Source organism: Acinonyx jubatus, chromosome E1 (assembly GCF_027475565.1).
Source record: "Acinonyx jubatus isolate Ajub_Pintada_27869175 chromosome E1, VMU_Ajub_asm_v1.0, whole genome shotgun sequence".
In the NCBI taxonomy this organism is placed as follows: Eukaryota; Metazoa; Chordata; class Mammalia; order Carnivora; family Felidae; genus Acinonyx; species Acinonyx jubatus.
In genome coordinates this window covers 54,829,667-54,848,721 of record NC_069397.1, presented here as the reverse complement: position 1 = coordinate 54,848,721, position 19,055 = coordinate 54,829,667, and the positions used below count along the sequence as shown (strand labels likewise).

Genomic DNA, 19,055 nt, shown 5'->3' with positions numbered 1-19,055 from the left:
GGTTGGATATGCGAAGTTGGCATTCAGGGCTGGCTGCTGGACCTTGCAGTCATTTAAACAATGGCCCTTTTCTGAGAACGGTTGATTGCTAGTTGTGGTTAGAAGAAAATTGTCACCCTGCAATAACAGGGAGGGAGGGCTGGGGCGGCGGGGGCCACGTGCCCTCTGGGCCTGGCCTTCCATCCTTGGCTCCCACTCACCATCACGTTCAACTGGGAACAGGACTTTGGAGACCACTCTGCTCCCCTACTGCTACTTGCTCTGTCAAGGCTCCTTGGTGCCCTCCCCACCCCTGCTGCCCCCCTCAGCCCCTGCCCCTCCAGGATGGGTGACTGCTGTGTCCCCTCCCCAGGACCAAGTTCGGTGGCTTGTCCATGAGATGCTGCCCAAAGGGACTCAAACCTTTTCCGTCCTCCCGGCGCACACGGCCGGTCTCAGCTCTGTCCCTGCCGTCTCCAGTCGGAGGGATCCTTCTTTCTTCTCTGGGTGTTTTCTGCCCTCAGCTGGGCCTGCCGGGAGGTCCCAGGCCTCCAAACCCAGCACGACTGCCTCCCTCCCTTTTGCTACTGCCCCAGCCCTTCCTCCACCGAAACTGTAATGGTTCCAGGGAGTGGCTCTAGAGCCGCGGAAGGGTTCTTCTCGGCGGGCCAGTGAAATGAGTGGCTGGCAATAGAGGGGGCACCGTGGGAGAAGGCGGCCACCGAGATGGCCTCCCTGGCACTCAGTGTGAGGAAGAGGCCATGAAACTGGTACGGCTGTCCACCACTCCACCTGTCTTGAGAAAAAGCCACCAGGGACCACTTCTGGGGGACCAGGTGAGGAGAGGTAGTCAGGAAAACCCAAGTCTAGTAGCTTCCCAAGGGGCTCAGCCGGACCCTAGGCTCAACAGCACCTGAAGGCTAATGCTGGGGGTTCTTGGGGGAGGGGCGCCCCAGCCCCTCTGGAGCTGGTCTCGGACTCTTTGGAGGATCCCAGCGATGTTATGTCCTACTGCCTCTGGCCCCAGGGCCACGGACAGACAGGATGACACTGAGCCAGCCAGGAAGACCGGGCAGCGGGACTGTGGGTGTCCTCTGGGGAGCCAACTGGGTGGTGCCCGCTTTTAAAAATGTACCTTGCGCCAGTTGTCTGGGGTGAATGCCCCCTGGTTGCCCCATCGTGGTGGTGGAGAGCACAGAGCAGAGGCCAGCCGCCCCTGGCCGGTGGGGTAAGAGCTGTGGGTGGGGGCGTGCCCGATAGCCCGATAGCCAGGTGCCCTGTATCGCCTGGAGGTGTTTATCAACCCCCAGCCCGAGCTGCGAGGCCCGGCCCCTGTCTTTGAGCATGCGCGAGCCTCTGTCTGCCCGCAACCCTGTCCCTCCTGGGCCCGGCTATTTCCCCGCCTGCCTGGATGCGATCTCTGCCGCTTGCCTCTGGGCGTGTGGGTGTAACAAGTCCAAACCTCTGGGAGTCAGGCAGGCTCGGGCGCCCCGCCCTCTGGGCTGTGCCTCTTCCTCCCAAACTGGTTGTGCAGGAGCAGCTGAGTGTGGGCAGTGTGGGTGCATGCGTGGCAGCCCCGGCCCGGCGTCCGCTCGCCGCCTCACCTGCGGGGAGGGGCCTCCCAGAAACTGCCTTCTCGGTGCCTGGCCACCCCACCTCGCCAGAGCCCAGCTGAGCAGCCAGCGAGGACACACGCCCGCTGCCTGCCACCCGCCTGCACCGGCCGAGCCCAGCCTGAGCGGCACCTGCCTTTACAACCATGTTCAAGGGTCTGAACAAAGGCTCCCAGGGAAAGGGGTCCCCTAAGGGCTCCCCGGCCAAGGTCTCTCCCAAGGGCTCCCCTAGCAAGCACAGCCGGTAAGTGGGGCCCGGGGCAGCGGGCTGGAGCGGGGTGGTGCCCGGCCCAGGTGCTCCCATTTCCACCTGCAAATGGCAGCCCGCCCGGAGCTCAGGACCAGCCCAGTGCTGGCATTTAGTGTCCCGAGGCCAAAGGGCCCCGGGAGTGGACTCTCTCCCTTGCCCAGACAGCTCCAGTCCTAGCAGGAGGCCAGGGACGGCCTGGGGCTCCCACATTCTCCAAGGGGCCTGAGGGCCATGGCTGGGGTGCTCTGCAGGAGACACGATGGATGAGGAGGGCCCCGGGGGGTGCTGGGAGACCCGAGTGCCTGGCTCCCTGTCCGTGGCTCTGCCCTCACGGCTCTGCTTGGGCTGGGCTGACCCTTGGAACCTGGGTACAGGGTGGGCAGAGGGACGGAGGCGGAGAAGGGAGGCTGGGTGCCTGGCGCAGGGAGGCGGGGCTGTTGTGCTACTGGGTCCAAGCTGTAGCTTTCCTCTCCAGGCTCCCACCTGGGGCCTTGAGTTTTGTTACAGTGTTGGGGTGTGAGGAGAGGGTGCCGCAGGGAAAGGGGAGGGCCAGAAGGCCCGGGACATCCTCAGAGCCTCCCTCTGCAGCCCCAGCTCCCTGCCCGGCCCGGCCTGCCTCTCGACAGCCCCGTGGTCCGCAGACAGACTTGGCTGCTCCCTTCTCGTTCTTCCCTCTCACTGGCCGTCAGCCCCCTCTGCAGGGTGGAGGTGGCAGATGGGAGTGGAGATGAAAGGCTCATTACCCTGATAGGGATCAGGGTGATGACACTGAGGCTGGGCTTCTGGGCAGACAGGAAAGACAGCAGTTAGGACTCTCACTGCAGTGATCTGTCCTTTGGGGCTCCTGGGCCCTGCCCAGGGTGGAGTGTGCTCCTCCCGATGGGAGCAGCCCTCCCAGGAGGCCAGGCCTGAAGACAGGTGACCCGGGGCTCAGGCAGGACCCACAGCCCCCTGTCCCCAGCCAGGCTCCCGGGCAGCGCATTCCTAGCCTGGGGCAGCTGGCGGCTCTGTCTACACAGCTCAGTTGGCTCTGGCTGCAGTCGCCCCACACAGGGCTCATTGTTCCCCTCATGTGCAGTCTAGTCCTTTGACACGTTTATTGAGCACCTACTGTGTGCCAGGACTGTTCTAGGCACTGAGGATGCCACCTTACACAGAACCAACAGGTCCTTAACTTTGTGGTGCCTATATTCTAGTGGGATAAGACCTAGCTGGATGCCGACTACACAGGCTGCACACTGGCTGCTTCAGGTGGATTCATCCTCCTAACACAGAAACACTGTGATGTAGATAGTAGTGAAGCCCCACTTTACAAACGAGGCACTTCGGGCACAGAGAGTTTAAGCAACTTGCCCAAAGCCACACAGCAGTATAGCTCTGGAAAGTGATCATACCCAGGCTGTTTGGTCCACAGTTCTTTCATTTTTTAAAAATGTTTATTTATTTTGAGAGAGAGCACTCGTGAGCAGGGGAGAGGCAGAGAGAGAGAATCCCAAGCAGGCTCTTTGAGATCAGTGCAGAGCCCAACTCGGGGCTCAATCTCAGGAACTGAACTGTGAGATCATGACCTGAGCCAAAATCAAGAGTTGGATCCTAGGGGTGCCTGGGTGGCCCAGTCGGTTAAGCGTCCGACTTTGGCTCGGGTCATGATCTCACGGTTCGTGGGTTCGAGCCCCGCGTCAGGCTCTGTGCTGACAGCTCGGAGCCTGGAGCCTGCTCTGGATTCTGTGTCTCCCTCTTTCTCTGCCCCTACCCCACTCACTCTCTCTCTCTCAAAAATAAACATTAACATTTTTTTTTTGAAAGAGTTGAATGCTTAGCCAAATGAGCCACCCAGCTGCCCCTGCCCAGAGTTCTTTCTGGCACCATCCCTCTGTTGGGGCAGCCAGGGGTGGGGGTTCATCCTTTGATCCCTAATTCAAGGCCAGCTCCCTGAAGCCTTCCCCTTCCCCAGGGCTGTGACCTCACAGGGTGCTGTGCTTATGAGGCTTGGACGACTCTACCTTTTACTAGGTTTGCTTGACCCTCTAGGCCGCAGAGCGTGAGCTCAGGCACACAGCAAGTGCCCCGTGCAAAGGACTCTGGGGAGCCAGATCAGGCTTATACTCTGCTCCTTGCTGTGCGACCTAGAGCAAGTCAGGTCCTAATCTAGGCTTAAATCCCCTTAATCTGGGGATGTTGAAGTGTCCGCACAATCTCTATGCCTCCCCCTGCCCCAGTGCTGTGTGGCTCCTCCAGATGGTTATTAGCCTGGGCATAGGCAAAGCCCAGGGTGTGAGGGGGAGACAGGGCTGGGGTGGGAGGAGGTTGGGGTGGGGGACATGCGGCCGCTCCCCTACCCCCAGCCAGCCCACTGCCCCTCCCAAAGCCCAGCCATGCTGTCTCGGGCCTTAGCGGCTGAGGTATGATTCACTCCCAAGTGAGAGGCAGGGAGCTGGGTGGGGTTAGGAACTCACTGCCAGGACAGTGATGTTGGCCTGCTCCCTTGTGCCAGACACACTGGAGACCCCCATTCTCTGAACCCTCATGTGGGGACAGTGCTCTCCGACCTTCAGGACTGGGAATCTCCCAGAACCTCCTGCAGAGAGAGACCAGAGACCCCACGTCTTGGAAGCCGCCCTTCTGGGCAGGGAGCCTGGCTGCAGAGAAGAATAGGGCCGAGGGACACAGGGGACCCCACACAGGTGGACCCCATGCAGGTGGCTCTTTTCCAACCAGGCTGCTCTCTGTCCCCACCCCCACCCCAGGGCTGCCACCCAGGAGCTGGCCCTGCTCATCTCCCGCATGCAGGCCAATGCCGACCAGGTGGAGAGGGACATCCTGGAGACCCAGAAGAAACTGCAGCAGGTAAGGCTGCAGGGGTGAGGGGGCAAGGGAGGCTCCCTGGAGCATCTGGAGTGCAGGCGGTGAAGGTGGGACAGACCACCCTTGGCCTTCTCTGGTCGTTCCCCAAACACAGTGGGAGAGAGGGCTCCACTCTGCTTCTCTGTTGGACTTCCAACTTGGGAGGGTCAAAGGGGCTCCCCCCAGTCTTTGCACCTGCCCCACAGATGCCCTGGGCCTGGCCCTCCACTGGTGTGGGCACTGAGGTCGGCAGATGGGAATGCGAGAATGGGGCTCGGGGCAGGGGTGATGATGGGCAGCGAGGATGTGGTCCCACGCCCGCAGGACCGAGTGCACGGCGAGCAGGACCAGGCCCTGAAGCACCGGCAGGAGGTGGGCCGCAGCCTGAAGGAGGCCGAGGTGCTGCTGAAGGACCTCTTCCTGGACGTAGACAAGGCCCGGCGGCTCAAGCACCCGCAGGCCGAGGAGATCGAGAAGGAGTGAGTGGGGTGGCAGCCGGGGCCGGGGCTGGAGAACGGAAGCGTCGGGGCTCCAGGGGAGCCCCAGGCCCAGCCCTGACCTGCCGGCCCCCCTCCTTCGTAGCATCAAGCAGCTGCACGAGCGGGTGACCCAGGCGTGTGCCGAGTACCGCGCCCTGTACGAGAAGATGGTGCTGCCCCCCGCCGTGGGGCCCAGAATCGACTGGGCACGGGTGCTGGAGCAGAAACAGGTCAGGGTCATCCCCAATGTCGGAGACACCTCAGGGAGCTCAAAATCACAGCTGACCCAACCGGAAATCACAGAGCTCTGTGTCATCGGGGGGCGGTGGGGGGGGCCTGCTGAGTGCTTGCACCTGGGAGGGTCTGGGAAGGGAGAGCTCGCAGGGGACCGTGCGCAGCCAGGGAAGGCTTCCTGCAGGAAGGGGTGTGTGAAGAGGTGGGAGGGTTCAGTTAGGCTGGGGTGAAATGGTGAGAGGACATTCCAGAAAGAAGAAAAGGAGGCTCCAGCCTGGGGTGGGGTGGGAAGCGGGGTTTTCTGGGGAGGCAGGCAGAGCCAGGTCATGGGCGTGTCACCCTGAGCATTGGGTGGGGAACCGTGCCTTGATATCACAACACAACGGTGCCTGATGACAATGAAGGGACAGTGGGGAGGGCATGGGTGTCGCGGGTGTCGCAGGTGTCGCAGGGTCCCAGAGCCTAGCGACAGGTGTGTAGGCGGGAGGTACCGAGGCCAGGGCAGGTAAGGAGGCAGGGAGGGGCAGGAAGACATTTTAGCGGCCGAGCTCTGCATTCTGGGGACCAGTAGGCATCGGGGACTGCAGTCATGATGACGCTCAGCCAGGGCCACCAGAGGGCAGCATGTCCCCCGGGGTGAGCCGCCTGCCGTTCACCTGGGCTGCTCTGCGGGCCTGTCCACCCTCTGCCCAAACGACCGACTCCGCTCCTCCGCACGGGGACGCGGGGAGGGTGTGGGAGGGCTGGCGCCCTGCGGCTGAGCTGAACCCCCAGCTCCTTCTGCAGAAGCAGGTGCGCGAGGGCCGGTACGGACCCGGCATGGCCCAGCTGGAAGAGCAGATTGCCGAGCACAACATCCTGCAGAAGGAGATCGAGGCCTATGGGCAGCAGCTGCGGAACCTCATCGGGCAGGTGGGGGATATACATCCCTGCCTGGCCCCTCCCCTCCCCTCCCCTCCCCTCCCCTCCCCTCCCCTCCCCTCCCCTCCCCTCCCCTCCCTTTTCTCCCATCCTAGCCTAAGTGGCCTGGCGGGCCCTCTGGGGCAAGGGATGGAGGTGGGGGGGGCACAGTGGGCCCAGGACAAGGGGTACAATCTCCCCTGCATGCCGCCTCTTGCTGAGCCTGCTCTGTCTCCCCCCTTGGTGAAGCAGGATGCAGCTACCATCCGGAGCCAATACCGGGACCTCCTGGTGAGCGGAAGGGCTGGGTGGACAGGGAGAGGGCTGGGCCTGGCCCCCTGCACCCTTCCCGGGGCCAGCGTTTCCGGGCACAGCCTGACGGCGCCCCTTGCTACCCCCCTTCCCCCGCCACGTCCCGCGGAGCACAGAAGGCGGCCTCGTGGCGCGGGCAGAGCCTGGGCAGCCTGTACACGCACCTGCAGGGCTGCACGCGCCAGCTGAACGCCCTGGCCCAGCAGCAGCAGGGCATCCTGCAGCAGGACTGGAGTGACCTCATGGCGGACCCCGAGGGCGTGCGGCGGGAGTACGAGGTCGGCGGCAGAGTGGGGGGCTGGGGGAGGGGGCACGCGGACATCCCGTCCCGTCCCGTCCCCCCCCTCCCTGTCACTGATGCTCCGGACTCTTCCCCCAGCACTTCAAGCAGCACGAGCTGCTGAGCCAGGAGCAGAGCGTGAACCAGCTAGAGGACGACGGGGAGCGCATGGTGGAGCTGGGGCACCCGGCTGTGGGGCCCATCCAGGTGCGAGGGACAGAGATGCCGTGGTCTCAGGGCCGCCCGCTCGCTGCGGCTGGCCGCCACCTCCGGGGGCTCCCCAGGGAGGCTGGGGAGAGGGAGACACGGCCCAGGGTGGGGCCGGCCGAGCGGGCAGTGGATGGGGGCACAGAGCAGGGCGGGCGCGGTCCGAGGGCTGGGTGTTGCTGTCCCCAGACCCACCAGGAGGCCCTGAAGATGGCGTGGCAGAACTTTCTGAACCTGTGCATTTGCCAGGAGAGCCAGCTGCAGCATGTGGAGACGTATCGCCAGGTGAGCCGGTGCGCGGGGCTGGGTGGGGGCCGGAGGAGACAGGGGCGGGCGGCCACCGGGACCCTGGGCGCAGAACGTCACAGGACACGCTCACACGGAGGGAGACAAGGCACCTCATAAAAACGGCAGAGCTGTGTCATCGTGACTGGGTCCCAGAGGGAAAATGAGGTCACGCAAACATTCACAACAGGGCGAGGTGGCTCCTGGGGGCCGGGGGGTGGAGAAGGGGTTGGTTCTCAAAGGCAAACTAAATAAATTAGTTAAAATCTTACTCTTCTGCATAAATCACAAGTGATGTTTCATATACTTTGAGAGGGACATAAGCCAAAGGGGTTTTCCTTCCTTTTTAAAAATGTTTTCCTACATAACTGCCATACCATTATCACACGGACAAGAATTCCACAATATCACCCAACTGCAGGATGTTTCTTTTTTTTTTTTTTTAAGTTTACTTATTTTGAGAGAGAGAGAGCAAGCATGCATGAGTGGGAGGGGGGCAGAGAGAGAGAGAGAGAGAGAGAATCCCAAGCAGGCTCCGTGATGTGAGTGCAGAGCCCGAAGCGGGGCTCGATCCCACGAACCATGAGATCAGGACCTGAGCCGAAGTCAAGAGTCGGATGCTTAATCGACAGAGGCACCCAGGTGCCCCCAGGTGCCCCCAGGAATTTCTTTGTAAAGCACACTCCTAGCTTCCACTTGGGGGCACCCACCCCAGGTTCCAGCCAGGACGACAGCAGGTACTGGAGTAAGCAGGAGAGCCCCACTCCATCTGGACAGGAAGCACAGAAGCCACGGTGTTTCATAACCCTGAAACAAGCCCAGTGAGCCAGAAACGCCCATTTGCAGAACTCTCCGGTTAAAAAAGCCGCACGGCCTGGGTAGAAAGGCCGACGGTGCAGGGGCCAGTGCAGGGTTGGTGGGCAGAGCTCTCCCCCTGACTACCCACGACCTCAGTTCCAGGAAGAGGCCGACTCCGTCAGCCAAACCCTGGCAAAGCTGAACTCCAGCCTGGACACCCAGTACAGCCCTGCCCCTGGGGGGCCCCCTGGCGCCCCCACAGAGCTGCTACAACAGCTGGAGGTGAGCGAGCCCCACCAGACCACCTACACCCCGCTCCAGGGGATGGGGCTGGCCCTTGCGTCTAGGTCTCACCCTTCTCCAGGGACTTATTCCAGTCCTGAGCCCACCCTGGGTGGGGAGGAGAAAGGGGTCTGCTCTAGTAGGAAGGGGCTGTTCTGTTACCAGCAAGCCCTTTCCACCTCTGGGCCTCAGTTTCCTCACCTGCAATGTGACAGAGACCGCCTGGGAGAGATCTGTGCGCCGCCCCCCCCCCCCACCCGCTCACCCCAGCCCCTACTCTAGAGGCCTGGGTGATGCTGAGCAGCCCCCCACCCCGCCCCGCCCCACCCCAACCAGCAGACCCCAGGATCCTGGGCCCCTTGGAGGGCCTTCTTTTACTTTCCTGACTTAGAGACCCTGTTTTCATGAAGGCCCCTTGGCTCTCATGGTGGGGGTGGGCAGTACGGGGCAGGCCTCAAGTGCAGCCTGGGACCCCACAGGCAGAGAAGAAGCAGCTGGCTGTCGCTGAGAAGACCGTTGGGGACCTGCAGCGGCGGAGCCATCAGGTGGCCCCTCTGCAGCAACGCAGGAACCCCCCCCAGCAGCCTCTGCACGTGGACAGCATCTGCGACTGGGACTCAAGTACAGGCTCTGCCCGCCCAGCCGCAGCCCTGCCTCCTCCAGTCCCACCATTGCCTCCGCTCCCACCCATCCCCACCCTGCCTCAGCCCTCTGTCCTCCAAGCCCTGCCCTGCCTCTGGCCTGTCCCTGCCCCTACCCCAGCTCGTGTACCCAGCCCCGACTCCATCTTGGCCTCAGTTCCCCCTGCCCCTGAGCCAACACGAGCCCCACCTGCCCTGTCCTCCAGGTGCAGCTGCTGCGGGGTGAGCGGTATGTGTTGATGGACAACACCGACCAGCACACCTGGGTCGTGCAAGGCCCAGGTGGGGAGACCAAACGTGCTCCAGCCGCCTGCTTCTGCATCCCGGCTCCGGACCCTGAAGCCGTGGCCAGGGCCTCCAAGTGGGTCCGCCTGGGGATACTCGGGGGCAGGAGGCAGGCTGTGGGCCCAGACCAGGTCCTGTGGTGTTTGCCCTTCACCTGGAGCAGTGGCTCCTGGGGCGGAGTTGGGGGGGGGGGGGCGTTCAGAGAGAGAGGAGAGACGTCCCTCTCTGATCTCCCCCTTGTTCTAGGCTGGCCTTGGAGCTGCAGGCCCTGAAGCAGAAATTGGCCACAGTCCAGAGCCACCTGACGGCCAGCACTACACAGCCCTTACAGACTGGCCAGCAGGGTACTGAGGGCTGGCCAGAGACTTGGGGATTGTTGGGAGAGAAGGAGTAGATTCCTACTTTGGTCGCTGTCGGGGGAGTTGTGATGGGAAGGGGGGGACCCTGGATTAGGGACTTCTGCTGGGGGGGTTCCATCTCTTGGGTTGGCAATCCCCGAGGGAGCATGATCCTTCCCCCAGTTAGGCCCTACCCACCTGCCTCCCTCCCTTCCCCACACAGGATGCTATGGGGGCACCAGGAAAGAGCTCCTCAGGCAGATGGGCAGAGGGCAGGTAGGCCCTGGACCCTTACAGGAACTCTATGTCCCCAGCTCCCGCTGGCTCAGCCCCAGAAGACCCACAGGCCCAGAAGCTCCTGACACAGATGACCCGACTGGATGGAGACCTAGGGCAAATAGAGAGGCAGGTGCTGGCCTGGGCCCGGGCCCCACTGAGCCGCACCGCACCACTGGAGGACCTGGAGGGCCGCATCCAAAGCCACAAGGTGGGTGGATGAGCGAGGACAACAGGGATAAGAACAACCCCTCCCCTGGGGGCGCACGAACTAAAGGTGAGGCGAGTGTGCGCGCAGCCGCAGGGACCCAAGGCAGAGGCAGGAAGCGGACAGTCCAGGGTTCAAGACAAGCTGACTCCCACTGTGGCTCCTCCGCTGACCAGCTTTGTGATCTTGGCAAATCACTTAACCTCTCTGGGCTCTGATTTCCTCGCCACTGAAAACAGACACAGTGATACCCATGCATCTGGTTGTCCCAGGGATGACGTCAGGCCCAAGGAAGGTTCTAGAAGGGCAGGGCCCAGGGTAAAGGCCCTGGACCCTGCACCTGGGAGGTGTTCCAGCGAGGGTCCCAAGAGCAGCAAGGAAGCCTGGGCTTCCTCCTGGAGGCAGGTGGGAGAGCCTCCCCAGGAGAGGTTGCAGTGTGTAAACTCCATCACAAAAGGACAGTCCTCTGAGCGCTAACAGTGAAAGCAGCCCCTCCCCATGGGGCAGGGAGGAAGGGGGTGGTGGTTTGAGTTATGTCCTTGCCGACCAGTTTCTGTTCAATACAGTGCTGGGGTTTGGTTTCTAAATTTTTGAATCTCGTTGGCCCATGTCCCCATGCAAACAGCTGGTCTCCACTCCACCTTGTACCGGAGGTGTGAGATGCTCAGAGGGCCGGTGGGGACAGGAGGGCTCCAGGGCTGGGACAGGATGCGCGGGAGGTGTTGAAGACTGGGTCTTGACTCTGAGGGGACGTCATGGGGGGACAGCGGAGCGGGCAGGGGGCAGAATGCAGCCTCAACACAGATCCCCCCGCCGCCTGAGGCTCTGGGGCTGACAGGGGGCCGGGCCTTTACACCTGAGTCACCAGTTATGACTGCATGGGGACATGGCAGCCCCCAACTGGGTCCTCAAGTCCTGAAGCAACCACGTCTCCCACGTTAGGGGTGCTGGGGGCCCTAGGAAGCGCACTTAGGCCAAAGGTAGACAGTGAGTGGCTGAGGAGGAACAGAATAACCCATGTGGACAGAGCTAGGGCTTTGCCGCCTGACCTGGGCGACCGGGCAGGGAACCGTTTTGTGAATGGCGCAGTGACACCCACAGGGTCGTGCTGCCTCCTCCCATCAGTCTTTCTGCAGATGAAGACACTGGGGCTCAGGGAGGTTGACAGGCCCAAGGTCATCCACAGGGGGATTCTGGGGGCCAGGACTGATCCCTGATCTCTGGCCTCAGCCCAGGCTCATACCCACCATGCTCTGAGGCCTTGTGGGCAGGGTTGGGTGGGCCCTTCTGGAAGGAGACCTCTGACCCTGCCCCACCCCGCCCCGCCCCACCCCACCCCAGGGCACAGCCCAGCGGCTGCAGAGCCTGGGAGCAGAGAAGGAGGCAGCCCAGCAGGAGTGTGAAGCATTTCTGTCTGGCCAGCCCGTGGGCCCCGTGGCCCTGCACCTGCCTGTGGTCCTCAACAGCGTCAAGAACAAGTACAGTGATGTTCAGGTTCTCTGCAACCTCTACGGGGAGAAGTGAGTGCTCCGGGGACTGGGAAGGGGGACTGCTGGGTGGTGCCATTGGGGTGCGTGTGGCCCTGGGAGCTCCTGACATGGGGCCCCCTTGACACAGAGCCAGAGCTGCCCTGGGTCTGGAGCGGCAGATCCAGGACACGGAGAGGGTCATCCGAGGCTTGGAATCTTCTGTGGCACAGGAGGCCCCTCTCCCTGCCAGCCCAGGCGCGCTGCAGGAGAGGGTCAGCGAGCTGCAGGTGAGGGCCCGGGTGGCCTTGCTGAGCATTTGCGGGCGGTGGGGGGGTGGGCGTGGTGACTCATGGAGCCACGAGGGTGCATGGCGCCATGTCCCCTCCTCCCCAGCGCCTGCGGAGGGAGCTGCTGGAACAGCAGGCCTGCGTGCTGGGGCTGCACCGCGAGCTGAAGGCCACCGAGCATGCGTGCAGCACCCTGCAGAACAGCTTCCGCGAGTTCTGCCAAGATCTGCCTCACCAGCAGCGCCAGGCGAGGGCCCTCACCGACCGCTACCACGCTGTGGGGGACCAGCTGGACCTGCGGTGAGTGGCTGGGCTGTTAAGGCTCGAGGCACGCCCCCCTCCCAGTGCACAGCAGTGGCTGCTGCCACCTAGCTGTGTGACCTTGGACTGGTGACTTCACCTCTCTGAGGCTGGGTTTCCTCAACTCTAAAACGGGATAATAACCAGCTTTGCACAGGGGCGGTATCGTAGCTAATGAGGTTTACCCGAGGCGCGATTATTGCTAATTAAAATGGGATAATAACAGCACCCGTCTCCCAGGGCGAGCCTGCCTACCTCCCTGGCAGAGACTGTCTGGGCCTTCCCTGAATGCCCAGCTCCAGCATAGGCCCAGAATAGGGCCTTCTGACCCGTCCCAGGGAGGAAGGCACCCACCAGTCTCCTCTGTGCACCCCTCACCTGTCCCCAGAGGGTAGCTGTCACCTCTGCTCCGGGCCTCCTCCTCCTGCAGGGAGAAGATGTTGCAGGACGCCAGCCTCACCTACCAGCGGTTCAAGAACTGCAGGGACAACCTGAGCTTCTGGCTGGAGCACCTGCCCCACAACCAGGTGCGGCCCAGCGATGGGCCCAGCCAGGTGGCCTACAAGCTGCAGGCGCAGAAGGTGAGGAGCTGGGACCGCAGGCCACCTCCAGCCTCTCTGGGGGCCCTCCCCACAGGGAGAGCCGCCCGCATGCGTGTGGCCCCCTAGTGGCCAGCGTTCTAAGAGACCTCAGAGCTCAGGCCCCTGCTGGGGTCACCCCCACCCTAAACACTCGCTCCGCCTGGCCCACAGAAACGGCAAGCCCAGCGCCATCTGGTATGAGGTCGGCAGCGAGCTCTACGCTCCTGGGGGTTCCAGCTCCTCCCTCATCCTCTTCCTCCTACTTGCCAGTCCCCTGCTATGCACTGGCAATGAACCAGAGGCGACGGGCACAGCCAGTCTGGTGGGGGAGGCCAGTGCCTTGCAGACCACCTTGCTGGCGAGGGCTCTGGTGGAGAGCCAGAGCCCCGTGGGAGCCCCTGGCAGGACACAGGGGGGTCAGGGCAAGTGGTCTGGAAGACAAGGGCCTGGGGCTGCAGGAGGAATGACAGTGTCTAGGGAGAAAGCAAAGGGGTATAAGGTCGGGCAGGTGGCTTGGGACAGAGATTCTTAGACCTGGCTGGAGATTAGAATCACCCAGGGGGCTTTTAAAACATCCCTGTCCCAGAACCCCACTCCAGACTGATTAAATTGGAATCGCCGGGACCAGAACGTCGGTACTTTTTTTTTGTTGTTTTAAGTTCATTTATTTATTTTGAGGGAGCGAGAGAGCCTGCGTGTGTGCATGGAAGTAAGAACAGAGAGAGTGAATCTCAAGCAGACAGCACGTGAGCCAGACTCGGGGCTCGATCTCACGAACCGTGAGATCATGCATGACCTGAGCCGAAATCAGGAGTCAGACAATTAACTGGCCGAGCCACCCGGGTGCCCCACATCAGCACTTTTTAAAAAGTTCCCCAAGTGAAGAAAAGGGGCGGCCAAGGTTAGGAACGATTCAGATGGAGCGGTGGTCCTCAGGTCCCTGGACCTGGAGCACCAGCATCATGGAGACAGTTAGGCGTGCAAATTCTCAGGCCCCAACCCAGCTCTGCTCAGTCATGACCTCTGGAGGGGGGCCCTCAATCTCTGTTTCAACAAGCTCTCTAGGTGGGTCACAGGGTGAAGGCCCCTGGGCTAGAACGTGACTCTGAGGGGCACTGGGCAGAAGGAAGGGATTCTCCCAAAAAGAGGAAGGAAGAATTCCCGGAAAGGGCAGTTTCCCAGGTGAACTCCTGCCCCTGCGGCCCCTGGAGCGTGCTGGCTGCCTGAGGCCCCGGAGGAGGGCCTGGCTGAATGGTGTTTGCCGACCTCCCTCGACTCCCGCTTTCTCCCTGGCAGAGGCTACAGCAGGAGATCCAGGGCCGAGAGCAGGACAGGGCCATGGCGTCCCGCCTCTCCCAGGACCTGCAGGCAGCCCTCCAGGTAAGCACCTCACTTACCTCCCCTCCCTCTGCCAGTCCTCTGCTCTCCCATCCCCTGTCTCCCCCACTGACCATCAGCCTATTGTCCTTCCCTCCCTGTTCAGGACTACGCGTTGCAGGCAGATACCTACCGCTGCTCCCTGGAGACCACTCAGGCAGGGTCAGCCCCCAAGAGACCCCGAGTAGCTCCCCTGCAGGAGAGCATCCAGGCCCAGGTGCGATGGGACCCGGCGAGGCTCAGTGTCCCTCGGCGCCAGCCCTGCCAGCTCTACAGCTGGAGCTGACCCTGTCCTCCCTCTCCCTCCCTGCTCCCCGTCTCTAGGAGAAGAACTTGACAAAGGCCTACACGGAGGTGGCAGCTGCATGCCAGCAGCAGCTGCGCCAGCTGGAGTTTGCCAGAAGGATGCTCGAGAAGGTACGGGGACAGCGCCCACTCCATCCCTGTGCGAGGCAGCCTGGGCTGGTCACGGACATGGCAGGCTCGGCGGCCTGAGGGGTACAGCTCTCTACCTTCCCCGGTTCTCTCCCCAGCGGCTCTTCCAGGCTGGTAACCGTCTCAGAGTCAGGCCCTGGAGATGTCATTCAATGCAGTCACAGCTTAGCCACTGGGCAGTCTGCCAGTGGGGACAGGAGAAAATCCCCACGAAGTCTTTAGCTCAGGACCAGCCGCAAGGGGCAAGAGGCCACCTAAGTCTCCATCCCTGGGAGACAGAAGCCTTCCATGGCTCTTGGTGTCTGGCTGAGGAACTTGCCATCTTTCTCCTACACCGACACCCCCAGAGGAGCGTGGGCCCATACCCGGGAGCCTGGCTGGAAGGGGAGGGGCAGAGGCTTGGAAAGGAGACCCTGTCCTGTTTGCACATTCTGGTGCAGATTCCTCCCGAACACTGCCTTGCATCATGGGGCTGAGGGGTCCTCTCAAAATCCTGCGTCCAAGGTCTGCAACTCCTGCTCTCGGAACCTACCAGAAGCCTCAGGAAGCAGGGAGGGTTCTCTGATCTCAGGGTGCAGTGGGGGTGATAGAAATGGGGCTCATCCCTCCCCCCCCCAGCCCACCTCCCCACCAAGACTCTTTCCTTCCTCCTCTCCCTCTGCAGAAGGAGCTCAGTGAGGATATCCAGGTGACCCATGATGCACGGCAGGGGTCTGAGGGCCCAGCCCGAGCAGGGAAGGATTCCGAGGCCCTGAAGTCCCAGCTGGAGGAGGAGAGGAAGCGGGTAGCTCAGGTGCAGCATGAGCTGGAGGAACAGAGGAACCGGCTGCTGCAGCTGAGGACCCAGCGGCCCTCGGAGAGGCTAGAAGAGAAGGAAGTGGTGGAGTTCTACCGGGACCCCCAGCTGGAGAGCGACCTGTCCAGGGTGAAGTCCCAGGTGGAGGATGAGGGCAAGAAGCGGGCCAGCCTGCAGGCGGACCTGGAGGCAGTGGCCCAGCAGGTGGTCCAGCTGGAGAGCAAGAGGAGGGCCATGCAGCCCCACCTGCTGACCAAGGAGGTCACCCAGATCGAGAGGGACCCTGACCTGGACAGCCAGGCGGCCCAGCTCGGCCGCGAGATCCAGCACCTGCGGGGACAGAACGCCACCGTCTCGGTCCGGCTGGAGGAGCTCAAGAAGGAGCTGCTGGCCCTGGAGAAGAAGGAGCCGAACGTGAAGGAGAAGGTTGTGGTGAAAGAGGTGGTCAAGGTGGAGAAGGACCTGGAGATGCTCAAGGCGGCCCAGGCCCTGAGGCTGCAGCTGGAAGAGGACACCGTGCGGAGGAAGGGCGCCGAGGAGGCCGTGGCCAAGCTGCGGGCTCGTCTCGAAGAGCTGGAGCGGGCAATCGGCGCCGTGGAGCCCAAGGTGATCGTGAAGGAGGTGAAGAAGGTGGAGCGGGACCCGGGCCTTCTCGAAGAGGCGGCGAGGCTGAGGAGCCTCCTCGAGGAGACCCGGAGCGAGAACGCGACCCTGGCGCGGGAGCTGGAGGAGCTGCGGGGAAGGCACGGTGCGGCGGAGAAGCAGAAGCCCAAAGTGGAGCTCCAGGAGCGCGTCCACGAGACCTTCCAGGTGGCTCCGGAGACGCAGCAGGAGATGGCGAGGCTCAGGGCCCAGCTGCAGGAGACCGCTGGCAAGAGGAGCCGCGTGGAGCGGGAGGTGGCGGCGCTGCTGCCCGACCTGGCGGCCCTGCGCGCCCAGAAGCCCGCGGTGGAGTACAAGGAGGTGACGCAGGAGGTGGTGAAACACGAGAGGAGCCCCGAGGTGCTGCGGGAAATCGACCACCTGAAGGCGCAGCTCAACGAGCTGGTCAACGGCAGCGGGCGGGCCCAGGAGCAGCTCATCCGCCTGCGGGGGGAGCGCGACGAGTGGAAGCGGGAGCGCTCCAAGGTGGAGACCAAGACGGTGAACAAGGAGGTGGTGCGCCACGAGAAGGACCCCGTCCTGGAGAAGGAGGCCGAGCGGCTGCGCCAGGAGGTGCGAGAAGCCGCGCAGAAGAGGCGGGCGGCCGAGGATGCGGTCTCCGAGCTGCAGAGTAAGTACCTGCTGCTGGAGAGGAGGCGGCCCGAGGAGAAGGTGGTGGTGCAGGAGGTGGTGGTCACCCGGAAGGACCCGAAGCTCCGCGAGGACCACAGCCGGCTGAGCCGGAGCCTGGATGAGGAGGCGGGCCGGCGGCGGCAGCTGGAGCGGGAAGTCCAGCAGCTGCAGGCTGGCGTGCAGGAGAAGGAGGGCCTGCTCGGCTTCCAGGAGGACCGGGGCAAGAAGCTGGCCGCGGAGAGGGAGCTGCGGCGGCTGACCCTGAAGATCCGGGAGCTCGAGGAGCGGCCTCCTGTGCCGCAAGAGAAGATCATCATGGAGGAGGTGGTCAAGCTGGAGAAGGACCCGGACCTGGAGAAGTCCACAGAAGCCCTGCGGCACGACCTGGACCAGGAGAAAGCCCGGGTGACGGGGCTGCATCGGGAGTGCAAGAACCTGAGGGTCCAGATCGACGTCCTCCAGACAACCAAAGCGCAAGAGAAGACCATCTACAAGGAGGTAATCCGGGTGGAGAAGGACCGGGTGCTGGAGGGTGAGCGGTCCCGGGCGTGGGAGGCGCTCAACAGGGAGCGTTCGGCCCGGCAGAGCCGGGAGGAGGAGGTGCGGCACCTGCAGGAGCGCATCGACAAGGCCCAGGCGCTGAGGAAGACGCGGGCCCGGGAGGAGGCCGAGCTGCAGAAGGGCCGGGACCAGGCGGCCCAGGAGCGAAGGCAGCTGCAGCAGGAGCTGCGGGAGCTGGAGAAGCAGAAGCAGCAGACGGTGCTGCATCTGCAGGAGGAGGCGCAGCTGCTCAGCCGGAGGACGGAGAGCGAGCGGCAGAAGGCCGCCCAGCGGGGCCAGGAGCTCTCGCAGCTCGAGGCGGCCATCCTCCGCGAGAAGGACCAGATCCACGAGAAGGAGAGGACCCTCCGGGACCTCCACGCCAAGGTGAGCAGGGAGGAGCTCAACCAGGAGACCCAGACGCGAGAGACCAACCTTTCCACCAAGATCTCCATCTTGGAACCGGAGACGGGGAAGGACATGTCCCCATACGAGGCCTACAAGAGGGGCATCATCGATCGAGGCCAGTACCTTCAGCTACAGGAGCTCGAGTGTGACTGGGAGGAGGTCACCACCTCGGGCCCCTGTGGGGAGGAGTCCGTGCTCCTGGACCGCAAGAGCGGGAAGCAGTACTCCATCGAGGCTGCCCTGCGCTGTCGGCGCATCTCCAAGGAAGAGTACCATCTCTACAAGGACGGCCGCCTCCCCATCTCCGAGTTCGCTCTGCTCGTGGCAGGGGAGACCAAGCCCTGCTCCTCACTCTCCATCGGCTCCATCATCTCCAAGTCCCCCCTGGCCTCCCCAGCGCCCCAGGGCACCGGTTTCTTCTCTCCCAGCCTCTCTCTCGGACTCGGCGATGACAGCTTCCCCATCGCCGGCATCTACGACACAACCACAGACAACAAATGCACCATCAAGACGGCAGTGGCCAAGAACATGCTGGACCCCATCACTGGGCAGAAGCTGCTGGAGGCCCAGGCGGCCACGGGGGGCATCATAGACCTCCTCAGCCGGGAGCGCTACTCCGTGCACAAGGCTATGGAGAGGGGGCTGATCGAGAACACCTCCACGCAGAGGCTGCTCAACGCCCAGAAGGCCTTCACGGGCATCGAGGATCCCGTCACCAAGAAGAGGCTGTCGGTGGGCGAGGCCGTCCAGAAGGGCTGGATGCCCCGGGAGAGCGTGCTCCCACACCTGCAGGTGCAGCACCTGACTGGGGGGCTCATCGACCCCAAGAGGACCGGCCGCATCCCGGTCCCGCAGGCGGTGCTCTCTGGAATGATCAGCGAGGAGCTGGCCCAGCTTCTGCAGGATGAGTCCGGCTATGAGAAGGATTTGACAGACCCCATCTCCAAGGAGCGGATGAGCTATAAGGAGGCCATGGGGCGCTGCCGGAGAGACCCCCTGAGTGGCCTGCTTCTGCTCCCAGCTGCCCTGGAGGGGTACCGCTGCTACCGTGCCGCCTCCCCATCAGTACTGCGCTCCCTGCCCCTGCGCTGAGGGGGCCAGGCGGTCCGGTCCCGGGGAGCGGGTGTGAGGGGGAGGGTGGGACACGCGCACTCCTCGCCCCGGGGAACAGCCTCATCCAAGGGGGTGGGTCCTTCCTCTGATACCTGTGCTATTACTCGGAAGTTTGCGGTGTGGGACCCCTCCCCCAACTTTGGCTGCCCAGCCCATCCCCAGACCCAGCCATCGGCACATCTGTCTCTCCTCCCTCCTCCCTGCCCCAGTGCTTCCAATAAATGAGTTCTCCCCGCGTCTAGTTCACATTTGGGAATGCAGGA

At 63.1% G+C, this 19,055-nt stretch overlaps 1 protein-coding gene and 1 non-coding gene across 2 annotated transcripts; both read left to right on the top strand.

Moving 5' to 3' along the window:
* The first annotated feature begins 1,411 nt into the window (after window positions 1–1,411).
* EVPL (envoplakin) lies at window positions 1,412–19,040 on the top strand. The gene is made up of 22 exons (XM_053212392.1): window positions 1,412–1,836; window positions 4,590–4,689; window positions 5,011–5,165; window positions 5,269–5,395; window positions 6,186–6,311; window positions 6,552–6,590; window positions 6,728–6,889; window positions 6,991–7,098; window positions 7,288–7,383; window positions 8,338–8,463; window positions 8,943–9,073; window positions 9,295–9,465; window positions 9,636–9,733; window positions 10,042–10,214; window positions 11,553–11,731; window positions 11,829–11,967; window positions 12,074–12,267; window positions 12,698–12,848; window positions 14,145–14,228; window positions 14,332–14,442; window positions 14,550–14,642; window positions 15,325–19,040. Exons 1-22 carry the CDS (start codon window positions 1,739–1,741, stop codon window positions 18,769–18,771), a joined length of 6,108 nt encoding a protein of 2,035 aa, XP_053068367.1. The 5' UTR covers window positions 1,412–1,738; the 3' UTR covers window positions 18,772–19,040.
* Window positions 12,413–12,556, top strand: LOC113597061 (U4 spliceosomal RNA). Its single transcript, XR_003417913.2, has one exon. It is a non-coding gene; the product is annotated as a U4 spliceosomal RNA (small nuclear RNA).
* Window positions 19,041–19,055: the final 15 nt, after the last annotated feature.